Source organism: Columba livia, chromosome 2, assembly GCF_036013475.1.
Source record: "Columba livia isolate bColLiv1 breed racing homer chromosome 2, bColLiv1.pat.W.v2, whole genome shotgun sequence".
In the NCBI taxonomy this organism is placed as follows: domain Eukaryota; kingdom Metazoa; phylum Chordata; class Aves; order Columbiformes; family Columbidae; genus Columba; species Columba livia.
Genome location: NC_088603.1, coordinates 59,769,317 through 59,786,512, shown reverse-complemented (window position 1 = coordinate 59,786,512; position 17,196 = coordinate 59,769,317). Strand labels below are relative to the sequence as shown.

At 42.8% G+C, this 17,196-nt stretch overlaps 1 protein-coding gene across 2 annotated transcripts; it reads left to right on the top strand.

Annotated features, from left to right (window-relative positions):
* Positions 1–1,560: 1,560 nt before the first annotated feature.
* Positions 1,561–16,721, top strand: PDIA4 (protein disulfide isomerase family A member 4). 2 transcript variants are annotated; one of them, XM_005510196.3, is made up of 10 exons: positions 1,561–1,878; positions 7,270–7,447; positions 9,156–9,361; positions 9,979–10,117; positions 10,640–10,845; positions 11,526–11,684; positions 14,405–14,556; positions 14,973–15,129; positions 15,220–15,453; positions 16,058–16,721. In XM_005510196.3, exons 1-10 carry the CDS (start codon positions 1,779–1,781, stop codon positions 16,471–16,473), a joined length of 1,947 nt encoding a protein of 648 aa, XP_005510253.3. In that variant the 5' UTR covers positions 1,561–1,778; the 3' UTR covers positions 16,474–16,721. The 2 variants fall into 2 exon arrangements, with proteins under 2 accessions (XP_005510253.3, XP_064908203.1); XM_065052131.1 differs by having other exon boundaries at positions 1,631–1,878; positions 14,970–15,129.
* The last annotated feature ends 475 nt before the right edge of the window (positions 16,722–17,196 follow it).

The window sequence follows — 17,196 nt, the reverse complement described above, 5'->3', positions numbered from 1 at the left end:
ATACAACTAAATACCTATGTTAACCAAACTAATAATCAAAACAAGTTATGTGCCTTTTTTAATACTGATACCAAAACCAGACAGGATCAAGACTGCTTTAAGTTAGTTCAGATCAAGTCTCACAGAAGATCCACTTGATTGTAATGGTATATTGATAAGTGGAAAAACTTCTACGGTTATCAGCCACTGTATTTTCAAAATAACTTGTTTAACAGCTGAGTTGAGGGAAGGCATTGATTCCCATTCTATAACTTTGCAATATAGAATAAGGCAGGTTTTTGATATCTTTTTTCCGATCTATTTTCTACAAACTGATAAATACCAAATGGTGATCTAGATGCATCAACAGTCTTTCAAAATAACACGTGTTCTCAGCTCCCTAAGTCATGGTTTTTATATTTTAACCTTGCACGTCAAGGTCTTGAAGATATTTGCTTATCACAAGCTACTTCACCACTTTGAAGTATGAATATCATGCACTGAATGTAACAGTGCTTTATGCTCTAAAACTATTCAAGAGCCAGAAATTTTATTAAAAACAAAATAATTGTTTCATGAACCTACAAAGAGCTGTGATTTCTCCAAGCAGGTGGCCAAACTGGCAATTTGAGCACCCCATCCCCAGTTTTTAGCGCTGTCTTATTAGATCTCAGATGTTGGCCAGATAAGCAGTCGAACAATCATTGCTAGAAATTACGCTGATACATCTCTCCAGTTACCATCAGTAAGCAAAACAGATAAGTGCAATTATTACCAAAAAAAAAAAAAAAAGAAACCCACAAACAAAACCAACAACAAAACCTAAAAGTGCCTTCCCTCAACTTCTTCTGTTGGGAAGCAGAAAGAGGAAGAATCAACCACCCCAAGGCTGGGTTCTGTCTGTGGGTTTACTGACTCATAGGAGGCACATAAACTTAGAAAAACCTGACTCTGCAAATTACTGCCTTCTTATAACCTACATAAACGACTCTGATTTCACCACAGCGTTTTGGAAACGCAAGAAATTAAGCACTAAGACATTCAGACAGGCAGCAGTGCGCCCCCTTGCCGTGCCCAGGGCCTGTTAACGGCTTTGCTTACAGCCCTTAATTACGGTGTTAAGAGACGGACTTGCCGCGCCTGATCCGAGCCTGGCAAAAGCGCTAAGGGAGGCCGCAAGCGCAGCGCCATTATCGAACACTTCAGGTAAACCGTAATGAGAAGTTATTTAAATAATGCGTTATTTAAATAATAAGTAATTTAAATAATAGGTTATTTAAATACACCTTGGCGGCCTCCGTCACCAGGAACCCCAATCACGGCTGGCCGCGGTTATGGCCCCGCCCCCGGCCCCGCCCCCAAGAGCAACCCCTCGCCACGCTCCCCTGCGGGAAGAAGACCCGCCCATCAAGAGTCGTAGCGCATCCTCACAGGCTACCGCCGCCGGCTCCTCCCCGCCCCTCTCACGCCCCGCCTTCTTCCCGCCCCCTGGCGGCAGCCCGCCAATCCCGAAGGGCGATGTGGCTTCTTGCCCTTGGGGGCCTCCCTCCTGTCCGGCTGCCGCCCCCTTTCCCAGGGTGGCTGCGCCTGAGCCGCGTGGCAGCCGGCGGTTGGCGGCCCCGGACAGCCAATGGGGGAGCGGCACCTCAGAGCGGGCGTCTGGTTTTACGCACGGCGGCGCGCACGCCCTCTGTTTCGGCAGGCCGCGCTCGTGCCGTAGGGTGGTAGCCAATCAGGGGGCGCGGCGTGCCGTGCCGTGCGGGCCGGAGCGGAGCGCACTGGGGAGCGGCGGCGGCGGGATGAGGCCGAGGGGGCTGTGGGTGCTGCTGCTGTTGGTGGGGCTGGCACAGATCGCCCTTCTGGTGCGGGGCGCGGCGGCCGAGGAGGACGGTGACGGAGGTGAGTGCGGGGGACCCTGGAGTGAGCGTGGGCAAGGGGCGGGCTGCGTGCGGGTGAGGTGGGGAGTGGGCTGGCGGCGGCGACCGTGAGGCGTGGGGGTGCCTCGGCCTCCGGTATGCGAGCTGGTTCCCCCGGCGAGACAATCGCAGAGTCACAGAATGTTAGGGGTTGGAAGAGACCTCAAAAGATCATCCAGTCCAGTCCCCCCGCCGGAGCAGGAACACCCAGATGAGGTTACACAGGAAGGTGTCCAGGTGGGTTTTGAATGTCTCCAGAGGAGACTCCACAACCCCCCTGGGCAGCCTGTTCCACAGTGTTCTGTTACCCTCCCTGTGAAGAAGTTTCTTCTCATATTTAAGTGGAACCTCCTGTGTTTATATCTATTGCCCTTTGTCTTATCATTGGTTGTCACCGAGAAGAGCCTGGCTCCATCCTCGTGACACTCACTCTTTACATAATTAATTAATGAGGTCGCCCCTCAGTCTCCTCCAAGCTAAAGAGACCCAGCTCCCTCAGCCTTTCCTCATAAGGGAGGTGATCTCCTCCCTTAATCATCTTCGTGGGTCTGCGCTGGACTCTCTCAAGCAGTTTCCTGTCCTTCCTGAACTGAGGGGCCCAGAACTGGACACGAGGCGCGGGTGCCTGGCCCCGGAGCTGGGCGCTGCGGGGAGCCCGGGCCCTGTGCAGCGCCGCCGGGGCTGGGCTGGCGGGGCGCGGCTCCCCGCAGGCCGCTGGGCTGAGCCGGCGGAGGCAGAGCGCTGATCCCCCGCCCTGAAGGTGCCGCTCTCTGGGAAACGCTGCTTGTTAAAGTGCTGCTCGTCTCTCCTTTGTGCGGCAGATCTGCCTTGCCTCTTATAAACACAGAATTAAAAGCTCGTAATTAGCCATGCTGGTAATTACCGGCTTTTAAATTGCCAACAAATTCGTAATTTCATTATCAGAGGGAGCACTCTTTTATTTACCCCTTAATTCGGGGGATCGGTGCACTCCACGTTTCAAACTGATGGTTTATTTTTCCCAGAAGGAAGGCCCTGTGTTGCTAGTTTCTTGGTATTTCTTCCAGTTGTCTTTGAATTTCACTGGTATGTGTGTTCTCCTTTACAAAATTACATGAAACAGAGCTGCTCTGATTTATGAAGTTTAGTGCCTGTATGTAGGAGGCAGGCCTTTGAAGGTGCTGCTTTTTTGCTGACGTGTGAATTTTGAGAAATCCTACATTAACACTGCCGTACGTTAAGTATTAGAGAGTGTTCAAGGAGATGGAATTATGGGTGACCTCCTGAACTCCTGTCTTGCAAATGCTTGCTCAGTGAACAGGTACTGAAACTTGACCAAATGCTTTTATTTCAGGTACCTTATCTGTGTGACCAACTGCATGATCTGTAGGGATCAGGGTTTGGTTGTGGTTTTTTTTTTTTCTTTTTTTTTAAACAGGATATAGCATCTGCAGTAAGGAGATACCTGTATTTCAGCTTAGAATTAAAGAAAACCTTCACATGAAGATTCTGTATTATGCTTGTTTCTCTACTTTTAACTAGAATACTTGGTTTTCATCACTTTGGAGCATGTGGCAAAGCCCAGTACTGATCTCCTCTACTACCTTCAAACGATGAAGTAACACCTGTGATGTTACAATGAAGCCCAGGTCCTGTGGCTGACAGTAGAAGCTCACCTGTCTCATGGGTCACGCTCTCATCAGTGTTTTTCATGTGTGCTCTTCTTCTCATTATATGAGTTCTTGGGATCAGAGATGCACAGTGATGAAAGTATTTCCTCCTGTGTGGAAGTTGAACACTAATCCATTGCACAATGTAAATAATTTTTCTATTTCTATTGGGTATCTCAAAATGGTGTATGTATCATGAACTAGGCTTTACTTAGCCTGTGCTTTAAAAATGCAGGTACTAAAAGTTTTCCATTTTTGCACTTGAAATGCAGACCTGTTTGAAGTTGAACAAATTTAATTTGTACCAAGCAAGTAACCTTATGTAAATTCATTGTTCAGGACATGAAAAATTCAAATGAAACCAGGCTTGTTGAACTGTATGGTTTTGGAAGTGAAGTTTGACTCGGACAATGAAGCAAATATGCTCACAGCAAGGTTAGCTTAGGTCATGACCATTACACCCTTTGCATCCTGATGAAGGAAAAGGATGGTGTAGAGCTGAGGTGTCAAACTCATTTTCACCAGGGGCCACATCAGCCTTGTGGTTGCCTTCAAAGGGCCAGATGTAATTTTAGGACTATAAATGTAGCAGGAGTAGGTGTAGAGGATCCGCTACAGAAAAGACTGAGGAAGACTGCTTTCATAAAAAAAAGCTTTTGAATGCTCTGGCAACAGATTATAAGACTTCTGCATTTCTGAAAACTGACTTCATTCGATTGAGAAATGGTGAAAGATCAATGAAGTTACTGTAAGAATTAATTTCTGTTAGAGTAGCTGTCATCCTGAAGAAGGCCTGCCAGCCAGCAGCATGTACCTGAAGTCTTAAAATAAGTGTCACCTTCATCATGTTTTTTGACATGTTTAATAATGTGTTGAAATGCTTTGTTGGAGTCAAAGGGAGTGGTCCATATTTTACCAGAGGGCAGGTTGTAGCCACAACTGTTGCTGATTGGTTTGTCCACCTGCTTTGCAAGTAGCTTTAAGAAACAAAGACTTCAGTTTGGGTTCAGCTATTTTGTTTTAATGAGCTGTCTTATGCAAATATTTATTAGCTACTTCTGCCATTTCAGGTGTCACAGTTAGACTCATTCTATCTCTGTTCTCTTCAAATTGTTGTCATTAATGCAGAGGGAAGTTTTTTGCTCTTAATGAAAAAAGTCCCGTTTCTCCTACACTTGGCCAGGTCCTTGAAGCAGGTCTTTCAGTCCTAACGCTAAAAGGCGCATCAGAGGCAGCTATGATAACCCTAGCTGTCAGTGAAGCTGGAGATTAAAGAGAGTGAGTTTGCACTGTTAAGGACAAATTAAGTTTTTAGGTGTGGTTAACTTAGTTTTTGGAAATGCATTCCCTCCTTAAACCAGCTGGGAAAAGCTGGTATCCTGTTGTGGGGTGCTACTGTCTTGCGTCCATCTAGGAGGAGGAGGAGTAGATGTGTATAATGCCTGTGACAATGTATCACTGTCAAGGAAGTTTTATGTTGGCAGGCTACACAGGCACAGATCTAGGGGTTTAACATTTTCCAGCTATGCAGGATGTTTTTGTAGGTGATAGTTTGTTCTCAGCTTTCTAAACTATCCCACAGTAGCTGCAGTGGTCTTTTTTTTCTTTTTTTTGGGGGTGGTTAGTTAGCATAATAAGCAGGAATGAGAGTCGCAGCCTGGTGGTTAGTTTCAGAAATGCATGAGCAGAACTGGCTGGCTAGTTTTGCTCACATTCCTTTGTGTCAGGAAAAATCAAGTCTGAAGCAATTTGCTTGAAAAAGCAATGGACGCTGCACAACTCACTGGGAATTCAGGCACAGACCAACCATGAACACCCTGCAGTGAAATGTAGCCCTCAAAAGTGCTGGGCACACATTAAGCAGAAGTTTTGATTGCTGAAACCCCTGAAAACCAGTGTTTTCACCAGTGCAGCAAGTACATGACTGCTGTAGGTTCTATCACGCTTTCAGTGCAAGTACTCAGAGGCAGCAACACAGGAGGCATTGTTCACACGCAAGTTGTGCTTTTAGCTGCTTTGTAGATCAGATGAAACAATAGTAATTATTAAAGAAGCTTAATCTAGGTGGCTACTGTTGTGTGATACATGATCTCCTGTGATCTGTCCCCTCATCAGAAGCTTTAATATTTTCGTGGTGTATGAAGTTGGGTTCTAATTAAAATTAACGTGTTTTTCTCCAGGGGCACATATTGTTTTCTGAGATCATATAGGCTTATTTTTTTTAATAACTTATTCAAACAGAAAAATGGCTATTGCAGTTGAACAGGTGAAAACAATATTTTCAGAATTCTTGTCTTGAATAAGTAACTTACATGTACTTGATTTTCTGTCCTACTGCAGTAACTCCTGTCAGCTTAGTCAAAAGCCAATTTAAGTTGAGAATAGTTTTGAGCAAGAAACTTTTTTTTTTTTTTTTAAATCCTGGCACTCCCAGGAGTTGAAATGGCCTTAGCTTCATTGTTGCACAGTTTTCATTTGGGATGAGGCATTTTCATTACTTGTTCTATGACTGAAATTCCTCTAAAGTCATTCAAGAAGGTCTGCTTGCCTCAAATGATAGCAGTTTAAAAAAAAAAAAAATGTTTAAAGGAACATTTGAAAGATCAGATATTAAAGAAACTATCTCAAAATTCAAGTCAACTAAAACTGAACCAGTTGAAATGTGTTGGCTTCAGGTTTCATATGCTAATTTTGCTTTGGTAATTTAGCAAATCTGCTTTCTCCTTGAAAGGCCTGTTCTGGACCAGCAGTTTTGGTCTCCTTAAATCAAAGGCCTCCCCAAAAGTTCTGTGGAAGAAGTGTTCACTCAATTTATTTTGGAAGAGTACCTTGAATCTGCCAAGTATATAGGAATGGATTTTCGTGGAACTCCGGTGACAATCACTTACTTATTTGATTTTACACTCACACTGCAACCTGATGCTGACCCAGAGCAGGGTCATGCTCCTGTGGATGGAAAGCCTCTTTAATGAATTGCAGACCTGAAACATCACTGTAACTGAAAGCAAGATATACTGAGATGGCAGGGGATAGGATTGAGCAGTCAGAAACAGAAACATAATTTTTAAATGCTGCTTCTAAACTACCTTGCTAGGAGTGAAAAGATAGCATTTGAGTTTATAGCAAGCTTGTCTGTTTATTAGACCTTCAGAAAGGCAGAGCATAGCAGTTGTCATGCTACAGATTTAGCAAGTAAGGGTACAACAGAAGCACTGGGGACAGATAACATCTGCTATTTTAGTACAAGATACCTAATTTTCCAACCGCGAATTGCTGGGTTTGAATGACAGCTGGTTTGCTGCATGATGGAGGGCTTCTGTTTGAATTCAGGCATCATCTGTGTGTCCTTCTTGCCCAAGAAAACATGTCTGGTGCCACACTTTCCCCATTTCAACAAGCTGCCCAACAGGTAGGGATCATCACATAGGTCTGTATGCATTAATTCTTGTTGTGTCTGTTTTGTTAGTTTGTCCTGAAGAATGGAATAAATGTTGACACATTACTGAAATATTGATACTGTTAGCTGGCATAGCGTGGACAAAGATGGGACTGGTCAAACATCAGAGTCCAAGCTCTTTGCAAACTGAGGTAGCTGTCATGTGGAGCAGGAACTAACCTATGTTGATACTTTTTCTTAACCACAGGATATTATCTTTAACCTGGTAGTGTTACTTTAGTGTTGAACTTGTCATAATCTAATCCCTATTGCATTTTTACTTTTCCAGAATCTGTTACAGAAGACACTGGTGATGACAATGATGCTGCTGATGAAGATGACGAAGACGATGAAGATGATGATTCTGAAGTTAAAGAAGAAAATGGAGTATTAGTCTTGAATGATGCAAACTTTGATACCTTTACTGCAGACAAGGACACTGTGCTGCTGGAGTTTTATGCACCATGGTGGGTTCACAGCCTGTGGTACCTCTTTGGATGCAGGATGGGGTGGCTCTTGAGGGCTTCTCTGACAGGACACACTCCTAAAAACTGAGCTTGGGTTGCAATTTTGAAGGTGACATAGGAGTAGCTTACCTGCAGGAGAAGCATTGGACTGCTGTAGTCCAGGGTGGGAGGCAGTTCTGGTGGTGTGGAGATAACTCTTTCCCTGTCCTCATGCAGTGCAACATAAAACAGCCTGCTCTTTCTGTTTTCATTCCTGCTCTGTGCCTGTCAGGGAGCAGAGACAGTCCCAGTTAGCCCCAGAGAAGTTATGCAGTGGGGTCTTGCAGCCTGCTATCATGTCCTTGTGCTGGCCCATTAAGAACTTGTGTACTTACTCATCTAGATGAAGGAATGTAGGGGACTTCCTTAGCAGGGAAATTGCTAGAAGGTTTTCCTTCTGAAGTTCAAATTGCTGTCCTTGCCAGAAGAGTATTGTGTGAATGAGGACATAGCTTGTTTGTAATGTCAATTTAAACAGTGCCTCATGTATCTATCTGACAATGATAGTTCTGCTGCTTTACCAGGGTACACAGAATAACACTGGTATGCTCAGGAGACCTACAATGGGTTTACCTGCATACAACTGAGACAAAGACTTTAGGCCAGAATTTATCTTGTCTTGCATTCTTACGGATGAGTATAATAGGGATGGTTAGTGAGGGGGGGAACAGGTGTAGAATATATTTGCAGTCAAGTTGTTGAGTTAATTTCGCAGTCAAAACCTCTGTGTTTGTGGCTTTTTGATCTAAAGATGACATACTCATTAGCCCTTTTCTAGTCTTCAAACAGAGGGGAGAGAATGGTCTTGCTTGAGGTGGATTTTAAATAAAACCACTCTCTTTAGAGATAAACCCATCCCTGCTTGGCAGTAGGTACTATTTTCGCAGCTGTAGTTTGTCTGCATGAAAACTGAACATGAAGCTTAATATATCTGAGCAGAAAGATGTGTAGTCATCACAGACTAAGCATTTATCTTCTTTCTTTTTCTCCTGCCACTTGAGAGGCTGAGAAGTACGGGCTGTCTGCTACACAGAACTTTCCCTCTTTTTTTAATTTTTCTTAATTTTCCTGGTTTCTTCTTCAGCTTGTCAAGCTTTCCTTATACTGGTATCTTCTGTCATGCCAGCTTTTGCAGCAGAAGCCTCTCTTCTTCCCAAAGGTTCTGGTTTAGCCAGAGAGAGAGCAGGCATTTTGATGCTATGATGGGTATGAGATTTCATTAGACCAACTTAACTACTGGTTCATTTTTCCCTTAAGTTCAATTTAAAGTGCTGTGTAGAGAAGATGAACCTAGATTAGGCAGAAGCTGAAGTCTGAATGAGACCATATTTGGAGTGACAGGGAAGGAGGAAAAGTGCAGTACAAGGCCTGAAATTTTGTTTTGAAATGAATTGTTGTTTTGTTTGTTTGTTTTTTACAATGGCTTTATAAAACATACATGTGTTGCCTTTTGAATGGGAAAAAAAAAAACAAACTGGGGATTTGAGAAAACAGCGCATTAGCTACAGTTACTCTCTACCTTTATGTGATCTGAAAACATAACAAGACAAGCATTCTTATGTTGATATTGTGAACATCTGTCAGAAGGCATTCAGAAAATGCAGAGTAGCAAAATATTCCTGCGGGTCTGCCACTCATTTATGTGTCTACTTGTATCTTCCTCTGACAGGTGCGGGCATTGCAAGCAGTTTGCTCCTGAATATGAAAAGATAGCCAAAACTCTGAAGGAAAATGACCCTCCCATTCCAGTTGCCAAAGTAGATGCTACGACAGCCACTTCACTAGCAAGTCGATTTGATGTCAGTGGCTACCCAACCATCAAAATCCTGAAAAAAGGCCAGCCTGTTGACTATGACGGTTCTCGAACAGAAGATGGTAAATACTAGTCCTTTGCAATTCTCTGTAAGAAGACAAAGACGTGTATGTTTTCTTTCTTAATGTGACTATTTTGAAGGACTTTGATCTCAAGTTACTTTATCTTAAGCAGAATAATATGAAGGCTGAATTTTTGCCTGCCTTCCAAGTTGGCTGCATGCTAAAGGCCAAATTTTCAGGTAGTGCGTAGTGCTGTTAGCGATGGAAGGTTTCTAGAAAAAGGACGTGACTAGGAGAGGATAGTTGCTGAAGAATCAGCTATTAAGAAACATCTGGTCTGTATATTGAAAACCAATTGTTCTGATGTTCTTGCTTAATGAATGTGTCCAACTTCAGTCAGAGAGGAAAAACAACATTTTCTGTCTGTTTTGAGATGGAATTCACGTGCTATGGTGCTGCAAAGTATAGATCAGCATAAGTAAGATGCTCTATGGGTTGAAGAGAAGACCTTCTTGGCAATACCAACAATGAAATAAAGCACAGAGAAGCTTGATTAATAAAGTGTTCTCATGTAAGCTTGACATGCAAGCTTTGGCCTAAGACCATTCTTGATACCAACTGTTGCATTTGGTATGATAATGCGAACTTGCTAACTGAACTGTTGAACTGTATTTCAGCAATTGTGGCCAAAGTAAAGGAGGTTTCTGACCCCAATTGGACCCCTCCACCAGAAGCTACCCTGGTATTGACCCAGGATAATTTTGATGAAGTTGTGAATGGTGCTGACATAATCCTGGTGGAGTTCTATGCTCCATGGTAAGCAAGAAGGCAGCCACCTGTACTTTCCTAGCACAGCTGGCCTGAACACACTTGGTGAACTTGTTTTCTGTTGTTATGCCTCTTTTAAAGAGGCTTACCTTGTGCAGATATGTGTAGCTCTGGTGTACCTTCGTTCTAATGTGGAACTAGGATCACATTACAAATCACTTGACTAAACAGGATCTGTTGCTCAGCAAGGGGTGGTCTCCAAAACTTCACTGAAGATTCTCCTTATTTACTAATTTGGGAACATTTTGAGAGATACTGAAAACCAAAGGGTTTGGTCCTTGGTTTAAAAGTGGCCTCTAAAAATGAAACTACCTGTAGTAGTGTGGGGCCAGACATAGAGGCTAGTTTCAGATTGGAGAGTCTTCCTAGACTGAAGTGTCATCTATAGACTGAATAACCCCATTTCTACTTTTTTCCATTGTGGAAGACTTAACTCTGCCAATGCAGAGGTAGAAAGTACCTAGCAGGACCCATGGCTTGTAAAAACAGCCCTCCTCTCTCTTCCCCTAGGTGTGGACACTGCAAAAGGCTTGCTCCAGAATACGAGAAGGCTGCCCAGGAGCTCAGCAAGCGCACACCTCCTATTCCCCTGGCTAAAGTTGATGCCACTACTGAAACTGAGCTCGCAAAGAAATTCGATGTTACGGGCTACCCAACTCTGAAAATCTTTCGCAAGGGCAAACCTTATGACTACAATGGTCCACGGGAAAAATACGGTACTGCATTTTTTTGCTTTTTCTAGTTTTCTGAGGGTTTGACCAAAAATGTTTTGACATACCTATAGGACTTGCAGAGTAGTTAACATCATAGCAATGGTAGTTGGGGAAACCTGAAAAAATGTGCTCTCATACCTACATATGTCACTAGTATTAATTAGTCTTTAATCCTTGTATCATCTTACAGTGGTATTATAAGCTCCTTTTGATATAAAGTAAAATACACATGGCAAAGCAGTGGCAGTACGAGTAAATGGGCAGCCTTTGTTTGCACTGGAGTGTGCCATAAGGACTGGCAAAGTGCTCAATATTAGGTTTTAATAAGAGAGAAGACTTTAGACTATCCAAGTAGAACTTTGGCTCATAGCAGGGTCAGGAGACAGTGAAGGGTCCAGAACTTAAGGAAGGAAGGTTACTTGAAAGATCAGCTGATATGCATGGAACTGGTTCTTGGTCACCTCTTCTGAAACCAACCTGAAGGAATATCCGGAACTGCAGCTTTAAAAGCTTGGACTGAGGTCTTGCTGATTTGGTCTTTTAGTTATTGTGGGAGGGCTGCACCTAAAAAAAGGTGTCTGTGGAAAATGTGGTATTAAATGATGTTGTAGACTGAATGCCTGAACCTTTCAGCTGAATACATGTTCTAAACAACTTTTTGGGGGTGGGTTTTTTTTTCATAGGTATTGTTGACTACATGATTGAACAGGCTGGTCCTCCATCCAAACAGATTCAGGCTACCAAGCAGGTACAGGAATTTCTGAGGGATGGGGATGATGTCATCATCATTGGTGTCTTTAGTGGTGAAAATGACAAAGCCTACCAGCTGTATCAGGAAGCAGGTAAAGCATGTTTTAAAATACTAATGTGTGTTTTGCTGAGATCCTGTCCAGGACTTTGGGCATGGAGAGATACTTTATTTCTGCTCTCGGTTCAGTGGGGGTGGTTGGAGAGGAAGAAGAGGAAGGAGACTGAAAGATGATCTTTCACTTGTACTTGAGAAAAAAAGCTCACACCAGGTTGTGAGACTATAACTAGCATATCAGCCAGTTAGGGGAAATAGCTTCTCTTGGTACTGTGTCCCTAAAAATATGCAGACTAGAAGGAAGCACAATTCCTAGCTGAGGAAAAAATTGCAACTTCTTGGCTTAAAATCTTGCTAGCTTTGTCATCTGCTATTGCTTGTTTCATATCTGACAGTTCCAGAGGCTGGGCTCTCGCAAACTTGTTTGGAGCGGGCAGCCTGGAGAAAGAATCATCGTCCATCTTTGATCAGTTTAGCTAAACCATTCCTCATAATGTTTATGCTTAAAAACTGCTTTAACATGACACATTTACAGTCCTTTTAATGATATTGGCTACCACACAGAAGAGGCTAACCACTCGAAGTGCTCAGTTGCTTTAATCAATCTCTGTGTCTCACATGATCAAAACACTTGCAGCCATTCTTTGTTTTTGCCAGAGCCTTGAGAGCAATATGGGCAAGTTGTCTCCTCTGGCTGTACATGCTTCTGGGGCTGCCATCATTTCTAGTTTAATTAGGAGCTGATTTGGTTGCTCAGGGTAGACAACATCTTGCCATGCCTGACTTCAGCAAGGCTTTTGACACTGTGTCCCACAATATCCTTTTGGGTAAGCTCAGGAAGTGTGGGTTAGATGAGTGGACAGTGAGATGGACAGGGAGCTGCCTGGATGGCAGAGTGTGGAGTCTGGTTTGTGGCCTGTAGTTAGTGGGGTTCCCCAGGGGTCAGTACTGGGTCCAGTCTTGTCCAACCTATTCATCAGTGACCTGAATGAAGAGACTGAGTGCACTCTCAGCAAGTTTGCTGATGATATGAAACTGGGAGGAGTGGTTGATAACACCAGAAGGCTGTGCTGCCATCCAGCCAGATCTGGGTAGGCTGGAGGACAGGGCAGAGAAGAACATAATGAAATTCAACAAAGGCAAGTGCAGGGTCCTGCACCTAGGGAGGAATAACCCCAGGCACCAGTACAGGTTAGGGGTTGACCTGCTGGAAAGAAGCAGTGCAGAGGACTTGGGAGTCCTGGTGGACAACAGGTTGACCATGAATTCAGCAATGTGCCTTTGTGGCCAAGAAGGCAAATGGTAATGTGGGGTGCATAAGAAAGAGTGTGACCAGCAAGTCAAAGGAGGTTATTCTACTTTGCCCTGGTGAGGCCACTTCTGGCCTACTGTGTCCAGTTTTGGGCTTCCCCCGTTTAAGAAGGACAAGGAATTACTAACGAGTGTCCAGTGGAGAGCTATTAGGTTGGTACAAAAGTAATTACAGTTTTGGGCTGTTAATTTTAAGTCATTATAACTAGGCTCAAACATGCCTTTATTAATCAGAACAGGAACCATTACAATCAACACACTTTTGCCAAAAATAAGTTGTTTGATTCCTGTAGCATAACAGTGTGTGCTTCAGGATTTGACAAACTCTTGGAAAGCATTTTCTGCATCCTGCTGTTTGTGGAAGCGGTTTCTCTGCAACAAGTTGTCGGGATGCTTGAAGAAGTGGTAGTTGGTGAGAGGTCAGGTGAATATCATGGATGAGGCAAAAGTTCATAGCACAACTTGTTCAACTTTTGAAGCATTGGTTGTGCAACATGTGGTTGGACATTCTTGTGGAGAAGAATTGGGCACACATTTAAGAATGTGTTCCAGTATCACTCGGCAAATTTCAATTATGCAAAAAACACGATTCTTTTTATACCAACCTGATACAAAGATGGTTAGGGGTCTGGAGCATCTTTCTTAGGAGGAAAGACTGAGAGAGCTGGGTCTCTTCAGCTTGGAGAAGGCTGAGGGGGAACCATATCTATGCTTACAGATACCTCAAGGGTGGATGTCAGGAGGATGGGACCAGACTCTTTTCAGTGGTGCCCAATGACAGGGTAAGGGGCAACGGGCACAGACTGCAGCATAGGAGGTTCCACCTGAATATGAGGAGAAACTTCTTTACTTTGAGGGTAACAGAGCACTGGAGCAGGTTGTCCAGAGAGGTTGTGGAGTCTCCTTCTCTGGAGACATTCAAAACTCGCCTGGACACATTCCTCTGTGATCTGCTCTAGGTGAACCTGCTTTAGCAAGTGGGTTAGACTTAGATGATCTCCAGAGGTCCTGTCCAACCCCAACCATTCTGTGATTTTGTGACGATAAAGAACTGTTTCCCAGACTGCCTCAAAGCAAATGGGTTGACTAGGTGACCTTGTGAATGCCTTTCCAACTCCACTTTCTGTTATTTGGGGGGGAATCCAAAAGGTTGGAGGCTGATAAACAATTAGCTGTTTCACTGTATATGTTTTGGAAGCTGTTCAAAGTTTTAGATATGTAGACTATCTCATCAAGCACATAGGTTGTTGAACAGCTACTCAAATTGTATGTGTTTTCACATGCTTCTCACCCCTGGATGAGAGCTGTTCTCCAAGGCTCTAGGTTGTTCCATGTCCCACTGAAAATGGGAAAAGAGTTCCCCTGCAGTGCAGCCTCAGGGTTTCAGTCAGGAGGCTCTCAGTTCAGTTTGTGATGACTTTCTTCTCCTTAACCTTAATTTTTCAGCTAATGGTTTAAGAGAAGATTACAAGTTCCACCACACCTTCAGCAGCGAGATTGCAAAACTATTGAAAGTATCTCCAGGAAAAGTGGTTGTCATGCAGCCAGAAAAATTTCAGTCAAAGCACGAGCCCAAGATGCATGTTTTGGATCTTAAAGTGAGTAGCTGGTCCAAAGTAGAAGGTTTGTGCATGGATTTAAGGTTTTCATTCTTTGTATATGCGAGCAATTGGCATCTTTCTATTGGAAGTACTCCACTAGATATGAGGCAGCCTGTTTGTAGCTTGTAATTCTGTTGCTTTGTTTGAGAAAGCTTTATAAAATAAACCTGGAGGTTATGTAATCAAATAATGATTTCCCATTACAATATTCATTTTAGAGGTAGAAAACTAAATTGTCTCTAGTGCTCAAGGATTTGAAGAATAAGGTGATGGCATTGTTTATAACATGCCCCTCTTTCTCATTCATGCATGCATCAATATTGGTTTCCAGTACTGTGTAACAGAAATGCCACTTTAATCCATTTTTCTGAAGGTTCTTTTCATCTTTTTTTTTTTTTTTTTTTTTAAAGCAGGACTCTACAGATGGATCAGAGATTAAAGAGCATGTGCTAAAACATGCTTTGCCTCTAGTTGGTCATCGGAAGCCTTCCAATGATGCTAAAAGATATGCTAAGCGTCCTCTAGTGGTTGTCTATTATTCTGTAGACTTTAGTTTTGACTATCGTGTTGGTAAGTTAGCCAAGATTACCCATTCTCCACTTTGGGAGGAAGCAAGCAGTAACTAGAAATTACCAATTGTATTGTGTTCTGTTTTTTCAGCTACTCAGTACTGGAGAGGCAAAGTCCTGGAAGTGGCCAAGGACTACCCTGAATATGTGTTTGCTGTTTCTGATGAGGAAGATTATTCTTCTGAAATAAAAGATTTGGGTCTGCTTGAGAGTGGAGAGGATGTCAATGTCGCCATTCTGGATGAAGGTGGCAAGAAGTATGCCATGGAGCCAGAAGAGTTTGACTCTGATGTACTCAGGCAATTTGTACTGGCATTCAAGAAAGGTACGATTTTACAAGTAGGGTTCTCTAAGCCATTTGCTTTGTTTTACCTTCCAAGAGTTTTTCCTGAGGCTATGAGTACAATAAAGTCATATGTGAAAACTTACAGTACTCTATGGCTTAAAGCTTTTGGATATTTCTTGTGTGTTTGTGGTTTTCTTGGTTTTCTCTTTTCTTTTTCCTTTTTTTTTTTTTCTTAATCTCAGTACATTAACTTTGCTTGGACTATGCTGTGGCATCTAGCTATATTCTAACAATGAGCATGTTTGGCAAGCCTGAAATGTTCTTGCAGCTTTGAAGTGCAAGCTGATCATTCATATTTGGGACTAGTATAATTACTGTCTAATAAGTTGTGGATGGACAGCCATAGAGGGAGAAAGGTTCAAGGGAATTGTGAAACAGGTTGTTGCCCATATTTCAGAATGTTATTGTGCCAAAAAGTCACCAGCAAGCTAGCCTATGTTTCATGCAGAGTTGAGCTCATTTACTGGTGCAATGCATTTTCCCTGGTGGGAGGACGTGCTTCTCTGCCCTTTATTCTTGGGAGAAAGCATAAGGATTGCTCTTACTATATTCTAACAATGGTGTGTGTTTTGCTTCCTTCTAGGAAAACTGAAGCCTATTGTGAAGTCCCAACCAGTGCCAAAAAACAATAAAGGGCCTGTGAAAGTGGTAGTGGGTAAAACTTTTGATACCATAGTAATGGATCCAAAGAATGATGTTCTCATAGAATTCTATGCCCCATGGTGTGGACACTGCAAGAAACTAGAACCTGTGTATACTGAGCTAGGCAAAAAATACAAGAATGAGAAAAATCTAGTCATAGCCAAGATGGATGCTACTGCCAACGATGTGATGAGTGACCACTACAAAGTGGAAGGATTCCCTACTATCTACTTTGCTCCAAGAGACAAGAAGAACAACCCTATTAAATTTGAAGGCGGGGACAGAGATTTAGAGCATTTGAGCAAATTTATAGAGGAGCATTCAACAACACTCTCCAGAACAAAAGAAGAGCTTTAGATAAGATGAGGGTGGTGAAAAATAGTTGTTTGTACATTGTAGTTAAAAGCAAGTTACTGACAAAACTTGTGAGAGAAGAATTAAGCAGTTTGAGCAAAGAAATTCTTGAGCAGTAAAGCAATTACAGTATCTTTTTTTTATATGGCAGAAAAGTTTTTCTGGACACTGAACTTCTCTGATATGAATGTCTTATGTTAGTTATGGTTTTGATCTTTGGAGAAAAATACATCCTTTATTTTTTGTGACTATCTTGAGCTTGGTTATTTTACTCCAATGCAGCTACTTTTTAAGGTAAAAGATATTACAAAAAAAAAAAGATAACCAGATCCCTCTGCCAAACAGATTCCTTTGTCTTATGTGTTGGTATGTGTACTAGCAGGAGCAGTGTTTCGAGCCTGTCTCTCCTCCATTATATTTGTGTACTTACTCATGCGACTACATCACCGTATTCATTGCTGAGGGTAAGAATGGGAGTTTTCTAAAGTGTGGATGAATTATTCATTCCTATTGAGATAAGACACAGTGACTTGCTACCTGAAAGTGCTCTAGACCTGTCTGTAGAGAGTGTGATGGTAAAATAACAAGTTTTTCTAATTTACCTCTCTTTACTAGTGCATATTGGCCCATTTATACCTTAGTCTTCCCATGTATGGTTTGGAGTAATTGGAGTGTGGCAGAAAGAGCATCTAGTGGGTGATAACGCTTGAATGCTGGTATCAGATC

What these genes read in the sequence shown, in the direction of transcription:
- PDIA4 (XM_065052131.1), top strand. Translation starts at nt 1,779, where the DNA reads ATGAGGCCGAGGGGGCTGTGGGTGCTGCTGCTGTTGGTGGGGCTGGCA. An exon ending in CGAGGAGGACGGTGACGGAG is followed by an intron (nt 1,879 to 7,269) that starts GTGAGTGCGGGG and finishes TTACTTTTCCAG; the next exon opens with AATCTGTTACAGAAGACACT. An exon ending in TGGTCCACGGGAAAAATACG is followed by an intron (nt 10,846 to 11,525) that starts GTACTGCATTTT and finishes TTTTTTTCATAG; the next exon opens with GTATTGTTGACTACATGATT.